The following is an 18,232-nucleotide window of genomic DNA, read 5'->3' as shown; positions in this document are numbered from 1 at the left end:
TACCGAAGCCGGACGGCTCGGTGAGACCGATTCTAAATCTAAAATCTTTGAACACTTACATACAGAGGTTCAAATTCAAGATTGAGTCACTCAGAGCAGTGATTGCGAACCTGGAAGAAGGGGACTACATGATGTCTCGGGACATCAAGGATGCTTACCTTCATGTCAAAATTTACCCTTCTCACCAAGGGTACCTCAGGTTTATGGTACAGAACTGTCACTATCAGTTCAGACGCTGCCGTATGGATGGTCCACGGCACCCCGGGTCTTTACCAAGGTAATGGCCGAAATGATGATATTCCTTCGAAGGAAGGGAATTTTAGTTATCCCTTACTTGGACAATTCCCTGATAAGGGTAAGATCCAGGGAACAGTTGGAGGTCGGTGTAGCAAGGTAGTGTTGCGGCAGCACGATTGGATTCTCAATATTCCAAAATCGCAGCTGGTTCCGACGACTTGTCTTCTGTTCCTAGGGATGATCCTGGACACAGTCCAGAAAAAGGTGTTTCTCCCGGAGGAGAAAGCCAGGGAGTTATCCGAGCTAGTCAGGAACCTCCTAAAACCGAGCCAAGTCTCAGTGCATCAATGCACAAGGGTTCTGGGTAAAATGGTGGCTTCCTACGAAGCAATCCCATTCGGCAGATTCCACGCAAGAACTTTCCAGTGGGACCTGCTGGACAAATGGTCCGGGTCGCATCTTCAGATGCATCAGCGGATAACCCTGTCACCAAGGACAAGGGTGTCCCTCCTGTGGTGGTTGCAGAGTGCTCATCTTCTAGAGGGCCGCAGATTCGGCATTCAGGACTGGGTCCTGGTGACCACGGATGCCAGCCTGCGAGGCTGGGGAGCAGTCACACAGGGAAGGAATATCCAGGGCTTATGGTCAAGCCTGGAGACATCACTTCACATAAATATCCTGAAGCTAAGGGACATTTACAATGCTCTAAGCTTAGCAAGACCTCTGCTTCAAGGTCAGCCGTTGTTGATCCAGTCGGACAACATCACGGCAGTCACCCACGTAAACAGACAGGGTGGCACAAGAAGCAGGAGGGCAATGGCAGAAGCTGCAAGGATTCTTCGCTGGGCGGAAAATCATGTGATAGCACTGTCAGCAGTATTCATTCCGGGAGTGGACAACTGGGAAGCAGACTTCCTCAGCACGACCTCCACCCGGGAGAGTGGGGACTTCACCCAGAAGTCTTCCACATGATTATAAACCGTTGGGAAAAACTCGACAGGTATTGCGCCAGGTCCAGGGACCCTCAGGCAATAGCTGTAGACGCTCTGGTAACACCGTGGGTGTACCAGTCAGGGTATGTGTTCCCTCCTCTGCCTCTCATACCCAAGGTACTGAGATTGATAAGATGGAGAGGAGTAAGCACTATATTCGTGGCTCCGGATTGGCCAAGAAGGACTTGGTAACCGGAACTTCAAGAGATGCTCACGGAGGATCCGTGGCCTCTACCTCTAAGAAGGGACCTGCTCCAGCAAGGACCCTGTCTGTTCCAAGACTTACCGCGGCTGCGTTTGACGGCATGGCGGTTGAACGCCGGATCCTGAAGGAAAAAAGGCATTCCGGATGAAGTCATCCCTATCCTGATCAAAGCCAGGAAGGATGTAACCGCAAAAAACATTATCACCGCAATTGGCGAAAATATGTTGCGTGGTGCGAGGCCAGTAAGGCCCGACGGAGGAAATTCAACTGGGTCGATTCCTACATTTCCTGCAAACAGGAGTGTCTATGGGCCTGAAATTGGGGTCCATTAAGGTTCAAATTTCGGCCCTGTCAATTTTCTTCCAAAAAGAACTAGCTTCAGTCCCTGAAGTTCAGACGTTTGTAAAAGGGGTACTGCATATACAGCCTCCTTTTGTGCCTCCAGTGGCACTTTGGGATCTCAATGTAGTTTTGGGTTCCAAAAGTCACATTGGTTTGAACCACTTAAATCTGTGGAGTTAAAATATCTCACATGGAAAGTGGTCATGCTGTTGGCCCTGGCCTAGGCCAGGCGCGTGTCAGAATTGGCGGCTTTATCCTGAAAAAGCCCTTATCTGATTTTCCATTCGGACAGGGCGGAATTGAGGACTCGTCCTCAGTTTCTCCCTAAGGTGGTTTCAGCGTTTCACCTGAACCAACCTATTTGTGGTGCCTGCGGCTACTAGGGACTTGGAGGACTCCAAGTTGCTAGACGTTGTCAGGGCCCTAAAAATATATGTTTCCAGGACGGCTGGAGTCAGGAAATCTGACTCGCTGTTTATCCTGTATGCACCCAACAAGCTGGGTGCTCCTGCTTCTAAGCAGACTATTGCTCGTTGGATTTGTAGTACAATTCAGCTTGCACATTCTGTGGCAGGCCTGCCACAGCCAAAAATCTGTAAATGCCCACTCCACAAGGAAGGTGGGCTCATCTTGGGCGGCTGCCCGAGGGGTCTCGGCTTTACAACTTTGCCGAGCAGCTACTTGGTCAGGAGCAAATACGTTTGTAAAATTCTACAAAATTGATATCCTGGCTGAGGAGGACCTGGAGTTCTCTCATTTGGTGCTGCAGAGTCATCCGCACTCTCCCGCCCGTTTGGGAGCTTTGGTATAATCCCCATGGTCCTTACGCACTTAGGACGTTAGAGAAAATAAGAATTTACTTACCGATAATTCTATTTCTCGTAGTCCGTAGTGGATGCTGGGCGCCCATCCCAAGTGCGGATTGTCTGCAATACTGGTACATAGTTATTGTTACCAAAAAAAACGGGTTATTGCTGTAGTGAGCAATCTTTTCTAGAGGCTCCTCTGTTATCATGCTGTTAACTGGGTTCAGATTACAAGTTGTACGGTGTGATTGGTGTGGCTGGTATGAGTCTTACCCGGGATTCAAAATCCTTCCTTATTGTGTACGCTCGTCCGGGCACAGTATCCTAACTGAGGCTTGGAGGAGGGTCATAGGGGGAGGAGCCAGTGCACACCAGATAGTCCTAAAGCTTTCTTTAGATGTGCCCAGTCTCCTGCGGAGCCGCTATTCCCCATGGTCCTTACGGAGTCCCCAGCATCCACTACGGACTACGAGAAATAGAATTATCGGTAAGTAAATTCTTATTTTCACATAAATATCCTGGAACTAAGGGCCATTTACAATGCCCTAAGTCAAGCAAGGCCTCTGCTTCAGGGTCAGCCGGTGTTGATCCAGTCGGACAACATCACGGCAGTCGCCCACGTAAACAGACAGGGCGGCACAAGAAGCAGGAGGGCAATGGCAGAAGTTGCAAGGATTCTTCGCTGGGCGGAAAATCATGTGATAGCACTGTCAGCAGTGTTCATTCTGGGAGTGGACAACTGGGAAGCAGACTTCCTCAGCAGACACGACCTCCACCCGGGGGAGTGGGGACTTCACCCAGAAGTCTTCCACATGATTGTGAACCGTTGGGAAAAACCAAAGGTGGACATGATGGCGTCCCGCCTCAACAAAAAACTAGACAGATATTGCGCCAGGTCAAGGGACCCTCAGGCAATAGCTGTGGACGCTCTGGTAACACCGTGGGTGTACCAGTCAGTGTATGTGTTCCCTCCTCTGCCTCTCATACCCAAGGTACTGAGAATAATAAGAAGGAGAGGAGTAAGGACTATACTCGTGGCTCCGGATTGGCCAAGAAGGACTTGGTACCCGGAACTTCAAGAGATGCTCACGGAGGACCCGTGGCCTCTACCTCTAAGAAAGGACCTGCTCCAGCAGGGACCCTGTCTGTTCCAAGACTTACCGCGGCTGCGTTTGACGGCATGGAGGTTGAACGCCGGATCCTGAAGGAAAAAGGCATTCCGGATGAAGTCATCCCTACCCTGATAAAAGCCAGGAAGGATGTAACCGTGCAACATTATCACCGTATTTGGCGTAAATATGTTGCGTGGTGTGAGGCCAGGAAGGCCCCTACAGAGGAATTTCAACTGGGTCGTTTCCTGCATTTCCTGCAAACAGGACTGTCTATGGGCCTAAAATTAGGGTCCATTAAGGTTCAAATTTCGGCCCTGTCGATTTTCTTCCAGAAAGAACTGGCTTCAGTTCCTGAAGTTCAGACGTTTGTCAAGGGGGTACTGCATATACAGCCTCCTTTTGTGCCTCCAGTGGCACCTTGGGATCTCAATGTAGTTTTGGGGTTCCTAAAATCACATTGGTTTGAACCACTCACCACTGTGGACTTAAAATATCTCACATGGAAAGTGGTAATGCTGTTAGCCCTGGCGTCAGCCAGGCGTGTCTCAGAATTGGCGGCTTTATCCTATAAAAGCCCTTACCTAATTTTTCATACGGACAGGGCAGAATTGAGGACTCGTCCTCAATTTCTCCCTAAGGTGGTTTCAGCTTTTCACTTGAACCAGCCTATTGTGGTACCTGCGGCTACTAGGGACTTGGAGGACTCCAAGTTGCTGGACGTAGTCAGGGCCCTGAAAATATATGTTTCCAGGACGGCTGGAGTCAGAAAATCTGACTCGCTGTTTATCCTGTATGCACCCAACAAGCTGGGTGCTCCTGCTTCTAAGCAGACTATTGCTCGTTGGATTTGTAGTACAATTCAGCTTGCACATTCTGTGGCAGGCCTGCCACAGCCAAAATCTGTAAAAGCCCATTCCACAAGGAAAGTGGGCTCATCTTGGGCGGCTGCCTGAGGGGTCTCGGCTTTACAACTTTGCCGAGCAGCTACTTGGTCAGGGGCAAACACGTTTGCTAAATTCTACAAATTTGATACCCTGGCTGAGGAGGACCTGGAGTTCTCTCATTCGGTGCTGCAGAGTCATCCGCACTCTCCCGCCCGTTTGGGAGCTTTGGTATAACCCCCATGGTCCTTACGGAGTCCCCAGCATCCACTTAGGACGTTAGAGAAAATAAGAATTTACTTACCGATAATTCTATTTCTCATAGTCCGTAGTGGATGCTGGGCGCCCATCCCAAGTGCGGATTGTCTGCAATACTTGTACATAGTTATTGTTACAAAAATCGAGTTATTATTGTTGTGAGACATCTTTTCAGAGGCTCCTCTGTTATCATGCTGTTAACTGGGTTCAGATCACAGGTTGTACGGTGTGATTGGTGTGGCTGGTATGAGTCTTACCCGGGATTCAAAATCCTTCCTTATTGTGTACGCTCGTCCGGGCACAGTATCCTAACTGAGGCTTGGAGGAGGGTCATAGGGGGAGGAGCCAGTGCACACCAGGTAGTCCTAAAGCTTTTACTTTTGTGCCCAGTCTCCTGCGGAGCCGCTATTCCCCATGGTCCTTACGGAGTCCCCAGCATCCACTACGGACTATGAGAAATAGAATTATCGGTAAGTAAATTCTTATTTTATATAGCACTTATCTCCCAATAGGCCTCAATGTGCTTTACATTTGCCTTTAAAACACAAAAACAAAACAAGTATAACAGAGGATATTAGTGACATGTGTGAGTAAACAGGAAAGTCGTGAGTCTGTTTTTGAAGGATTCTAGAATGTAGGCCTCTCGAACTGCGCAGGGAAACAAGTTTCATAGAGTCGGAGACCCAAAGCTGAAAGTTTGACCCCCAGTTGAATACAGGTAGAACCTATGTACTGCACCTACATATCGCAGTATGGAATCAGTAGCTGCTGCCGGTACCTTGGGCCCTGGTCATGTCGGGCTTTGAAAGTCAGTAAGGTAATCCTGAAAACGATTCACCACCGTACAGCATACTTGCCTACTTTTGGAAACCAGTTTCAGGGAGATTCTATATGGTATGAGAGTTCGCACAACATGCCCCAGAGGGGGCTGTGCCTAAAGGGCGTGTCCGAATCCACCTATGGGCGTGTCTATTGCCACTCACCCTAACCCCCCTCCCATTAGCCTAACCCTCCCTCCCGCATATCCTAACCCTAGCCTTTCCCACCCGCAGCCTGTCCCTACTCCCCCACCACCTCCCTCCCCCCACAGCTAACCTTAACCCTCCCCAGTGGTGCCTAACCCTAACCCCCCTCTACTCGCAGCCTAACCCTCCCTCCCGCGCAGCCTAACCCTCCCTCCCCAGTGGTACCTAACCCTAACCCCCCTCTACTCGCAGCCTAACCCTCCCTCGCTGCAGCCTAACCTCCCACCACCACCCTCCCCGCAGACTAAACCTAACCTCCCCCTGGAGACTGTAATCGGTGTTACAGCGTTAGAGGTCCTGGCACTGGCATTTTGATCCATGTCAGGATGCCGGTGAAGGCATTCCGAGCAGTGTTGGGATTCCCATGTTGGGATTTTGAACGCCGGGATCCTGACCAGGTCCCCTGTCATCTTGTGTACACATACCAAACATACAGTACCTATTGTACTGACCAGTACATACTAATTAATGCACACTTTGCCTGGCAAAATTCTGTGCAGACAGTATAAACATGTTAGAAAAAAGTCACATATAAAGAAAAAAGTACTGAGCGTAAAATACACATATCTAGAAATGCTAAACGCCAAATAAAACCAACATTTCATTCTCATTCTAGAGCACTATTTTACTAGACATTCAGCAATGTAATTTTGATCTCCATACTCCATAGTAAATGACTAGCAACCGAAGTATAGTGTATGTGTGCACACACACACAGGGCCGGACCAAGGTCTGTGGGGGCCCGTATCAATAAAATGATCAAAGTGATACTGTAGGTCACCAGGCAGCATGGGGGAGGCAGCAGCACGTTTCACCTTCAGCGTTCACAGTCTGTCCCGCTCGGCTGCCGGAACCAATAGGCCCCCTGCCGCCGCCATTGCACTTCCCCCAGCTGTGCCACTTTCTGCCCTCCTGCTCCTGTAGTGACGGCGCCCCTCCCGCCACTTCAGTGGATCCTTCGGAGTCCAAGAAGCAGTGGCCTAACCTGTACTGCCACCATGCGAGTGCCGAGTTGTTTTATCGAGAGCGGGCAGTGGCTGTTGCATGTGACAGGCAGGACTGCCCCTGGTGCGGGTGCAGCGGTGGGCAGGCCTTTTGTCCCTCCATCTGGTTGCAAGAAGCCTCGTCAGAGAGTGGCTTATAGCAGTGGCTGATTCTGGGGGACATATATATAATGGTGACCCCGGCGTGTGTGTAGCATAGGAATATGCGAGGACGCTGAATAAATAATAATGAACACATTTATTTAATCATGAATAGTAAAAAATAATATCTAAAAGAGTAAAACGTACAATAAATAAATAAAATCATATAAAATATCAGTATAGGGTGCAAGGCCGGTTCTGGCGCTGAGCGCCCCGGGCGGCAATAGGGGGCATGGCTTCGTACAGGGGTCGTGGTCATTTACACCCCCTGTACAGATTGAAATGATGTGCGGTGCGCGATGACGTCATCGCGCACAGCAAAGGTCCTCTCCACGAAGGGAAACTAGATGCGTACGCGTCTAGTTTCCCTTCACAGCGGCAGCGGGCAGCGGGGGGCACACAGCAGCAGCTGATCTTGCCCTGGTGCGGCGCCCTGCGCCCTCCGGAAGGCAGCGCCCCGGGCAAAAGTCCTGCTTGCCCGTGGCAAGATCCGCTACTGATAGGGTGGGTGGGTGTCTGCAGTTTTGTGGGCTGTAGTGAAACACTCCTCCGTACTTCACTGAGAAGAACTGTGGTCAGTGCAGGGTTAACACTCCCTCTTCATAAACCGGGGGAGGGTGTCTGCAGGCAGCGCTGTCTGGAGCCGAGTGGAAGCTGTTCCCGTGTGATGTCCACTTCAGTGCATCTCCAAGTTGATTGGTTGGTACTTTATCTCTCTCCAAGATATAAAACTGTACCTAAATGAACTCATCCAGTGACCCTGCAACACCCTCACACAAAGCGCCAGCTGCCGAGATGGATGAGAAATAATCGACAGTAAGCTTTAAAAAAAAAAGAGAGGCGTGCCACGTTCCCATTTTGAGACAGCAAAACTAACTCCAGAACCAGCCACTCCATAAACTTGCAATATAATAATTGTCTTTTTTCCTTTCTACTTTGCTCTTCAGTGTGATTCCTTTGTATTTATACATTTGCATTCTAGGGAATTCATAGCCAATCACTCCTGCGATGAGGGTGGGGCAGCCCTATGCGGAATGACGTGAATAATCCGCAAAACGATTTAAATTGGAGACATGGTAACACAGGATTCATGGTCATTTACATGTATGACTAATACACAATAGGCTTCTGATGGATAAATTCTGACCATCATTCTCCTGTACTTAACCTGAATCCCCCAGCAAGACCTTTATGCTGACCTGGTTATATATTACTGTGCAAGAGATATTCACTTATAGTGACATGAACATAGCAATAGTGATTACAGACAGTTGCCAACTATGCGGCCATATTAATATGGGGGTTCTACATAAAGGGCAAAATAAACAGAACTAACTGAAATTACATTCACATAAGATATAAGGCACCCGATCAGCATACAGCAAGCATGACTCAGTGCCCTGCTGGTAACCACATGACATGTGACTAACCGACTGTGACATCACCAATGTCCTATGACATCACCAATGTCCTATGACATCGCAATAACTCCCCCACTTCAGGAGACACACAGGCTAAGGAGACTCATTTCCTATTGGAAAGCCGACTTAACAGGAAGCAAACCAAAGGAGACTAATATTATTATTCTATTTTCTTCTGTGCGGCCAAATACCATGGCAGCACAGCGCAGTGCGCTACTGCTCTGCATCCTGTACCTTCTCTGTGGTGCAGAGCTGTGTAATAGCTGCTTCACCTGTCTGAGGACAGCTGCAGAAAGGGCAAGCATTTGCCGATATGCACAATCTATGGAGAAGATGGACGGCGTCGAGTGCCTGGAAAAGATACGGAAAGGGTTTAAACCTTTGGAAAACATCCCACTACCGTTTACAGAGATTAACAAGATTAGAGAGCATCTGGGAGGCTTTAATATAACAGTCAGAGAGATCAGACCATCGCTCTCTGCAAAGGACTGGACAGCGGCATTTGATCTAATGATAAAGGATTACATCAAGGATGTGAAATCGATCGCAGCCAAGAACCCAGCTGAGAGGTGTGTACCCAGGTGCGGGATACAGAAAGCGGCACGGGTGTTTCTGTGTGATGAGTGCACAGTGCAGGACTGCAATGCGGCTGTAGAGTGTCCCCTGGAGGACATCTATGCGAAGGAGCGCGAACTGACCAACATTTTGTGCGTTCCACCTTTCACCCTCCCCAGCACAATAACGGTAACATGGATGTTGGCCCGGAACCTCAGGGTAGCGGACATCAGTTATTGTAAAACCATATATACGGGGGAAGATGTGCACATCCTGATTAATCCCACTCGTAAATACCACGAGGGAACGTACGCCTGTCAGGTTAGGGATGCGGACGACGATGTGATAGCGGAGATGTTTTATTTCCTGAATGTCACCCGGAGTAAAGCAATCGAATACTCCGAGCTGGAGGACGCTTTCAACGAGGTCGTGAATTCAGAATTCAATCCAGAGGAGGAGCAGGAGCCAGAGCAACCGCCGTTACGCACCAGTATTGAGGATATGATCAAGCATAAGATACTAACAAGCACCAAATTCTGCGTCATCCTCACAATCGCCTTGGCACTGGTAATCATGGTGCTGACTATACTGTGTGTACATCTGTGCTCTCATGCAACGAATGTCGAGGATCCAGATGATGTGTGAAGAAGCTGCGCAGCTGGACCCCGGAACTGTTCTATTCTCCTGCTCTCGCCGCTGCGCAACTCGGCTGCTGTACTGCCTGCAGTCTGGGACTTTCCAAATCTGACACAGCAAGCAGTGATGCCCCCAGAAAATAGCATTGCTCCAGGTAGCAAATAGAGACGCCTCCAGTACTCCACCCCACCTCCAGTTAGAATGCCATCTGAGAGAGAGCAACTGGGGGTGTAGGGCCCCACCTGATAAAGGTTCACCTTGACGTGGTAGGTGGGCTCACATGTTTGGCCAAACATGTGCTAAGAAACCTTTTTATAACTCTACGTTAAATTGTAAAGTTTAGTATAATTATTCTGATCATCATTAGTGTTAGTGTTTGAAGTGTGCACCTGCATATTTCCTTTTTCTGCGTGGCACTACAAGTCTCAGCATGGTAGCACCTCTTATAATGTTTGATATTAGTGTGTGCAGTCTGCCCGCTCTTCCCCAGATTTAATATAACAGAGAGATTAGACCATTGCTCTCTGCAAAAGACTGGACAGCGGCATTTGAACTAAAGATAAAGGATTACATAAGGGGTGTGAGTGATTACAGCAAGGAACCCAGCTGAGACTGTACAGCCACCTGCGGGATACAGAAAGCGGCACTGCTGTCATTAGTGCACAGTGGAGGACTGCCAGGTGCCTGCGGAGTGTCCCCTGGAGGACATCGCTATGCAGGAGCTCACCCGGACCAACATTTACTACACTGCACCTTTTCTTCTTCCTGACATAACGGTCACATGGAGGTTTGCCTGGAACACCAGGGTGGTGGACATCAGTTTTTTCACCCTGATATATATATATGAAAGGAGACCTGCACATCCTACCTCTCGTACTTACCAACAGGGGACATATGCCTATGAGGTAAGAGATGAGGAGAATGATGTCATAGCTCAGACATTTTGGGGCAGATGTATTAAGCCTGGAGAAGTGATAAAGCAGTGATAAAGAAGTGATGAGTGCAAGGTCAAAATATGACAAAATCTTGTTTTATTTGCTACATACACACAGATCTGCAGCATATTATTGTTAGCGCTGAATGGACGCTGCCATTACATAGATCAATGAGATGTTATTGCCGTCAGTACTGTGTAGGTCCACCACATGCAGTGATTACTGCAGACACCCAAAGGCATAGATTACTCGGTTAGCATATGCTCAAGAGAAAGTAGGCATGAATGACCAAGGGTGTATTAAGAACTGGGAGGGCCTGTGTTCAGATGACCCCACCACCGACCCACCATGCAGCAATCACTTTACAAGTGAGGATCACAGATTTATATGGTCACACTGTCCTTTGTGCACCAGGGGCCCTAATTCAGATGTGGTTACATAGAAGCACTAATATGGTAATGCACTAGAGGGCGTCACGCCTCCTGTGTCCTAGGATACCATATTGGATCATCTGCGACCCCATGGGCCGACTGTGTGACCCATGGGGTTGTGTAAGCCAGCCACCGCAGGAGTTGTCATGAGGCCCGGAAATCTTCATCCTCAAGATGGTGATAAAGTACCAACCAATCAGCTCCTGTCATTTTTCTAACACAGCCTGTAACATGGCAGCTAGGAGCTGATTGGTTGGTACTTTATCACCGTGCTATTTATCACTCTCCAAAGCTTCATAAATCTGGGCCTAAATCAGATCCTGTATCACTACACTTCCTTATCCATCCAAATAATCTGTATTGTGGAATTATATCCATGAGTATTTCATTCTGACAGATATAGATTAAGGAGCTAAATTCATTATAAAGAAAGATAGAATCAGGTAGTCGGTTATTAGAAAGAAATCTTTTATGTCACACGATGTCCTTACTGATGCACGCTCTATGCACTATTTGTTATATACTTCACATGACTCAGGCATACCAATGATACGCTCTTATAATCAAATAAAAGGTCAATTGTAACTTTTGTCTTTTGTTAGTTGATTGTACTCGCTCTTATGGATCTGTGGCAGCTTCGTGTAATAGATCGGGTTATACGAATATAGATCTATTTTCACAGGGCATCGACTAAATCTAAATGATACAATTAATATCTAAAAATGCCTGCGTTTTACGGACACGCTTCTTCCTCTTTCTAAACTATCAGTGTTATAAAGATAATAGAAGTTACCACTAACATGAAAGTTGTGGTGTCACCTATGGAATTTTTAGAAAGTTCACAGGAATAATTTATCTCCCATAGGGCGGGATGTATTAAAATACATCAGCATCCTCCGCAGCGATGCTAATCACATATGTACTAACATATACGATTAACATCGCAATGTGGTGACAGAGACCTCCGCGATACCTGTGGGAAGGATTGCGGGTGGTCTCTGTGGAGTCCGTCACCTCTCAGCCCCGGGAGGTGACGTTTGCTGGGAGTCCCCAGGCTCCTCCTCCTCCCCCCTGCAGCCGGAGGGAGAAATGGCTGTGCTGCAGGGGAGAAGAAGCTGGGGATCGAGGAGCGGCACCTGGACACAGGTGAGGGGGGGATCGGCAGGTGCGGCGTTCGTCTGCGGGTGTGAAAGAAGATCATAGGCTTCTATAGGGTATCGCTATCAAAAGATGGCTTTAGTACATCCCTTCATTAGACTTTAACAACACAATAGTACGTTTTTCAGTCACTTTTGTAGCAATCAGTGTTGTTTGCAGTCAGTGTCAGGCTAGGGTATGAAGGGCCCACCGGGGGAATACAGTGGTAGGGGACCAACCTTAGAGGTGTGGCCAGTCAGAGGGGTTGTGGCCAGCTTCCACAGAGGCTTGGCTAACCATTAGAGAGTGCATGGTCTGGGCCTCTTGATAAATACAATTACTAATGACTGTTAGTGCATGTATGGTAATGTACCAGATTAATAACAGCAATGCACTGTGGAGAATACACCACAGCCCTGTGCAGTATAAGCTACAGTTTAATGTTCTGCTTATTTATTGTACATACTGTAATCATATCATTTAACATTGGCTTTATGCTGACCCCTACTGGTAATTTACTGTAATGCAATATCGTCAAGTTTAACTTTTTATTGGTTTGGGAGAAAATGCATTTCCTCTGTCATTTGTTTCCATACCCTCCAACATTTGACACATAAAAATAGGTACAAATGACAAAAGAGGCGTGGCCATGGGTAAAGGGGACGTGGTCACGTCCCTTTTCCTATACTTTCAATGGAAGTTTGGAGAGCTGAAAATCGGTAGACCATAAAAAAAAGGTACTGTACCTGCCAAAAAGGTACAGTTGGAGGGAATGTTGTTTCTGCCTCAAAAATGTGACAGTATTTGCCTATGAGCAGATAATCTGGACGGTTACAGCTCCCAGTGATGGCATGTTTACATGGTAGAGTACAAAATTAAGGGGAAATGCATCAAGCCTTGGAGTGAGATAAAGCGGATAAGTTGCCCAAAGCAACCAATCAGCTTGTAACTATCATTTAACTAGCACAGTCTTTATAAATGACAGCCACTGATTGGTTTGCTTTGGACAAATTTCTACTTTATCTCACTCCAAGGCTTGGAACATCTCTCCCTTAAAGATTAAAGTCTGCCCATTGCCTGGGCACGATAGAAGCAGAAAGATGCTGTAGAATTACAAATGTCAGCTGGCTGATCTAGGCCAGGCCGTCTCTGCTGGAGAAGAACTGAGGAAGAGGTGCATAAATAAATAAATCCTATACAATTAAAGGCTTACACAGCTCCTCACCTCTATGGTGTGCGGCCGCCACTAGATGGCGCCTGATGGAGCAAGTCAAGTGTTGCTCCCTTTGGGGACACACGCACCTCAGCATGACGGAGTCCCAGCTCCCAGCTGCTCCGTCATTTTGACGGGCTGGTAACTAGTAGAATAATAAAATATTAATAATAAGAATTTACTCACCGGTAATTCTATTTCTCGTAGTCCGTAGTGGATGCTGGGCACTCCGTAAGGACCATGGGGAATAGCGGGCTCCGAAGGAGGCTGGGCACTCTAGAAAGATCTTAGACTACCTGGTGTGCACTGGCTCCTCCCACTATGACCCTCCTCCAAGCCTCAGTTAGGTACTGTGCCCGGACGAGCGTACACAATAAGGAAGGATTTTGAATCCCGGGTAAGACTCATACCAGCCACACCAATCACACCGTACAACTCGTGATATGAAACACAGTTAACAGTATGAAACAATAGAGCCTCTCAACAGATGGCTCAACAATAACCCGATTTAGTTAACAATAACTATGTACAAGTAATGCAGATAAACCGCACTTGGGATGGGCGCCCAGCATCCACTACGGACTACGAGAAATAGAATTACCGGTGAGTAAATTCTTATTTTCTCTAACGTCCTAGTGGATGCTGGGAACTCCGTAAGGACCATGGGGATTATACCAAAGCTCCCAAACGGGCGGGAGAGTGCGGATGACTCTGCAGCACCGAATGAGAGAACTCCAGGTCCTCCTCAGCCAGGGTATCAAATTTGTAGAATTTTGCAAACGTGTTTGCCCCTGACCAAGTAGCTGCTCGGCAAAGTTGTAAAGCCGAGACCCCTCGGGCAGCCGCCCAAGATGAGCCCACCTTCCTTGTGGAATGGGCATTGACAGATTTTGGCTGTGGCAGGCCTGCCACAGTATGTGCAAGCTGAATTGTACTACAAATCCAACGAGCAATAGTCTGCTTAGAAGCAGGAGCACCCAGCTTGTTGGGTGCATATAGGATAAACAGCGAGTCAGATTTTCTGACTCCAGCCGTCCTGGAAACATATATTTTCAGGGCCCTGACAACGTCTAGCAACTTGGAGTCCTCCAAATCCTTAGTAGCCGCAGGCACCACAATAGACTGGTTCAGGTGAAACGCTGACACCACCTTAGGGAGAAACTGGGGACGAGTCCTCAATTCTGCCCTATCCATATGGAAAATCAAATAAGGGCTTTTACAAGACAAAGCCGCCAATTCTGATACTCGCCTGGCAGAAGCCAAGGCCAATAACATAACCACCTTCCATGTGAGATATTTCAGATCCACGGTTTTTAGTGGTTCAAACCAAAGTGATTTTAAGAAAACTCAACACCACGTTGAGATCCCAAGGTGCCACAGGAGGCACAAACGGGGGCTGACTATGCAGCACTCCTTTTATAAATGTCTGAACTTCAGGTACTGAAGCTAGTTCTTTTTTGAAAGAAAATCGACAGAGCCGAGATCTGTACCTTAATGGAACCCAATTTAAGGCCCATAGTCACTCCTGCTTGCAGGAAATGCAGAAATCGACCTAGTTGAAATTCCTCTGTTGGGGCCCTTTCGGCCTCACACCATGCAACATATTTTCGCCATATGCGGTGATAATGAGTTGCTGTAACCTCTTTCCTGGCTTTAGTAAGCGTAGGAATTACTTCCTCCGGAATACCCTTTTCCTTCAGGATCCGGCGTTCAACCGCCATGCCGTCAAACGCAGCCGCGGTAAGTCTTGGAACAGACAGGGCCCCTGCTGCCGCAGGTCCTGACTGAGTGGCAGAGGCCATGGGTCCTCTGATATAAATTCTTGAAGTTCTGGGTACCAAGCTCTTCTTGGCCATCCACGAGTATCGTTCTTACTCCTCGCCTTCTTATTATTCTCAGTACCTTTGGTATGAGAGGCAGAGGGGAGAACACCTAAACCGACTGGTACACCCACGGTGTTACCAGAGCGTCCATAGCTATCGCCTGAGGGTCCCTTGACCTGGAGCAATATCTTTTATAGCTTTTTGTTAAGGCGGGACGCCATCATGTCCACCTGTGGCCTTTCCCAATGGTGTACAATCCTATTGGAAGACTTCTGGAGGAAGTCCCCATTCTCCCGGGTGGAGGTCGTGTCTGTTGAGAAGATCTGCTTCCCAGTTGTCCACTCCGGGAATGAACACTGCTGACAGTGCTAACACATGATTTTCCGCCTATCGGAGAATCCTTGTGGCTTCTGCCATCGCCATCCTGCTTTTTGTGCCGCCCCGTTGATTACATGGGCGACTGCCGTGATGTTGTCTGATTGGATCAGTACCGGCTGGTTTTGAAGCAGAGGCCTTGCTGGCCTCAGGGCATTGTAAATGGCCCTCAGATCCAGAATATTTATGTGTAGGGAAATAACCTGACTTGACCAAAGTCCCTGGAAGTTTCTTCCCTATGTGACTGCCCCCCAGCCTCAAAGGCTGGAATCCATGGTCACTAGGACCTAGTCCTGTATGCCGAACCTGCGGCCCTCTTGAAGATGGGCACTCTGCAGCCACCACAGTAGAGATACCCTGGTCCTTGGAGACAGGGTTATCAGCCTATGCATCGGAAGATGCGATCCGGACCACTTGTCCAACAGGTCCCTCTGAAAAGTTCTTGTATGGAACCTGCCTAATGGGATTGCTTCGTAAGAAGCTACCATTTTTCCCAGGACTCGCGTGCAATGATGCACCGCTACCTATTTTGGTTTCAGGAGGTCTCTGACTAGAGATGACAACTCCTTGGCTTTCTCCTCCGGGAGAAACACTATTTCTGGTTTATGTCCAGAACCATCCCCAGGAACAGTAGACGTGTCATAGGAACCAGCTGTGACTTTGGACTGTTTAGAATCCACCTATGCTGTTGTAGCACTTTCCAAAATAGTGCTACCCCGACTACCAACTGCTCCTTGGACCTCGCCCTTATAACGAGATTGTCCAATTACGGGATAATTACAACTCCCTTTTTTTTGAAGGAGTATCATCATTTCGGCCATTACCTTGATAAAACACCCTCGGTGCCATGTACAGTCCAAACGGCAGTGTCTGGACTTGGTAATGGTAATCCTGTACCACAAATCTGAGGTACTCCTGGCGAGGATGGTAAATGGGGACATGCAGGAAAGCATCCTTGATGTCCCGGGATACCATGTAATCCCCCTCGTCCAGGCTTGCAATAACCGCCCTGAGCGATTCCATCTTGAACTTGAATTTTTTTATGTTCAAGGATTTTAAATATAAAATGGGTCACACCGAACCATGCGGTTTCGGTACCCCAACCCGTGTGTAATAGTAACCCCGTCCTTGTTGAAGTAGGGGCACCTTGAGTATTACCTGCTGGGAATACCGCTTATTAATTGCCTCTAGCACAGCCTCCCTGCTTGAGGGAGTTGTCAGCAAGGCATATTTTAGGAAACGGCTGGGGGGAGACTTCTCTAATTCCAGCTTGTACCCCTGAAATACTACTTGGAAGAAACAGGGATCCACCTGTGAGCGAGCCCACTAATTGCTGACATTTTTGAGGCGGCCCCCCACCGTACCTGGCTACACCTGTGGAGCACCCGCGTCATGGTGTGTACTCACAGGAGGCGGGGGAAGAATCTTGATTCTGGGAACAGGCTGACTGGTGCAGCTTTTTCCCTCTACCCTTGTCTCTGTACAGAAAGGAAGCGCCATTTGACCCGCTTGCTTTTCTGAAGCCGAAAGGACTGTACCTTTTTCTGTGAGGAAACCTGAGGTAAAATTATTTCTTCCCAGCAGTTGCTGTGGATACGAGGTCCCAGAGACCATCCCCAAATAATTCCTCACTCTTATAAGGCTCTCTATGCGCTTTTTAAGTCAGCATCACCTGTCCAGTGACAGGTCTCTAATACCCTCCTGACAGAATGGACATTACATTTATTTTGGATGCCAGCCGGCAAAATATCCCTCTGTGCATCCCCCATATATAAGACAACGTCTTTAATATGTTTTTATGTTTGCCAACTATTATCCCTGTTTGACAGGGTCACCAACCACGCTGCAGCAGCACTATCTGCAGGTCTCAGTCTAGTACCTGAGTGTGTAAATACAGACTTCAGGATAGCCTCCTGTTTTTTTTATCAACAGGTACCTATTAAAGTGGCCGTATCCTAAGACGGCAGTGCCACCTTTTTTGACAAACGTGTGAGCGCCTTATCCACCCTAGGGGATATCTCCCAGCGTAACTTATCCTCCTGGCGGGAAAGGGTACGCCATCAGTAACTTTTTATAAATTACCAGTTTCTTAACGGGGGAACCCACGCTTTTCACACACTTCATTTATTCATCTGATGGGGGAACAAAACACTGCCTGTTTTTTCTCCCCAAACCTAAAACCCATTTATAGAGGTTAAAGTCAGAAATGTATAACACATTTTTTATTGCCGGGATCAAGTCACGGATTGGATTGTGTATATGTCTCCACCTTGTCGACACTGGAGTCAGACTCCGTGTCGACATCTGTGTCTGCCATCTGAGAGAGCGGGCATTTTTGAGCCCCTGATGGCCTTTGAGACGCCTGGGCAGGCGCGGGCTGCGAAGCCGGCTGTCCCACAGCTGTTACGTCATCCACCCTTTTATGTAAGGAGTTGACACTGTCAGTTAATACCTTTTACCTCTCTATCCACTCTGGTGTCGGCCCCACAGGGGGCGACATCACATATATCGGCCTCTGTTCCGTCACCATATAAGCCTCCTCATTCAACATGTCGACACAGCCGTACCGACACACCGCAGACAAACAGGGAATGCTCTAAACGAGGACAGGACCCACAAAAGCCCTTTTGGGGGGACAGAGTGAGAGTATGCCAGCACACACCAGAGCGCTATATACTGCAGGGACTAACTGAGTTATGTCCC

The 18,232-nt window shown here is 48.1% G+C and overlaps 2 protein-coding genes across 3 annotated transcripts in view; one reads left to right on the top strand and one right to left on the bottom strand.

Annotated features, from left to right (window-relative positions):
• ARHGAP42 (Rho GTPase activating protein 42) overlaps window positions 1-18,232 on the bottom strand; it is a 615,245-nt gene that overhangs the window by 46,947 nt on the left and 550,066 nt on the right. The window lies entirely within an intron of this gene.
• LOC135000445 (sperm acrosome membrane-associated protein 6-like) lies at window positions 8,435-9,850 on the top strand. Its single transcript, XM_063951504.1, has one exon. It carries the CDS (start codon window positions 8,458-8,460, stop codon window positions 9,622-9,624), a length of 1,167 nt encoding a protein of 388 aa, XP_063807574.1. The 5' UTR covers window positions 8,435-8,457; the 3' UTR covers window positions 9,625-9,850.

This window comes from Pseudophryne corroboree, chromosome 2, assembly GCF_028390025.1.
Source record: "Pseudophryne corroboree isolate aPseCor3 chromosome 2, aPseCor3.hap2, whole genome shotgun sequence".
NCBI classification, from domain to species: Eukaryota; Metazoa; Chordata; class Amphibia; order Anura; family Myobatrachidae; genus Pseudophryne; species Pseudophryne corroboree.
This window is presented reverse-complemented; position numbering and strand designations above follow the sequence as displayed.

Excerpts from the sequence above, each read along its gene's own strand:
- LOC135000445 (XM_063951504.1), top strand. The coding sequence starts at position 8,458 with ATGACATCACCAATGTCCTATGACATCGCAATAACTCCCCCACTTCAG.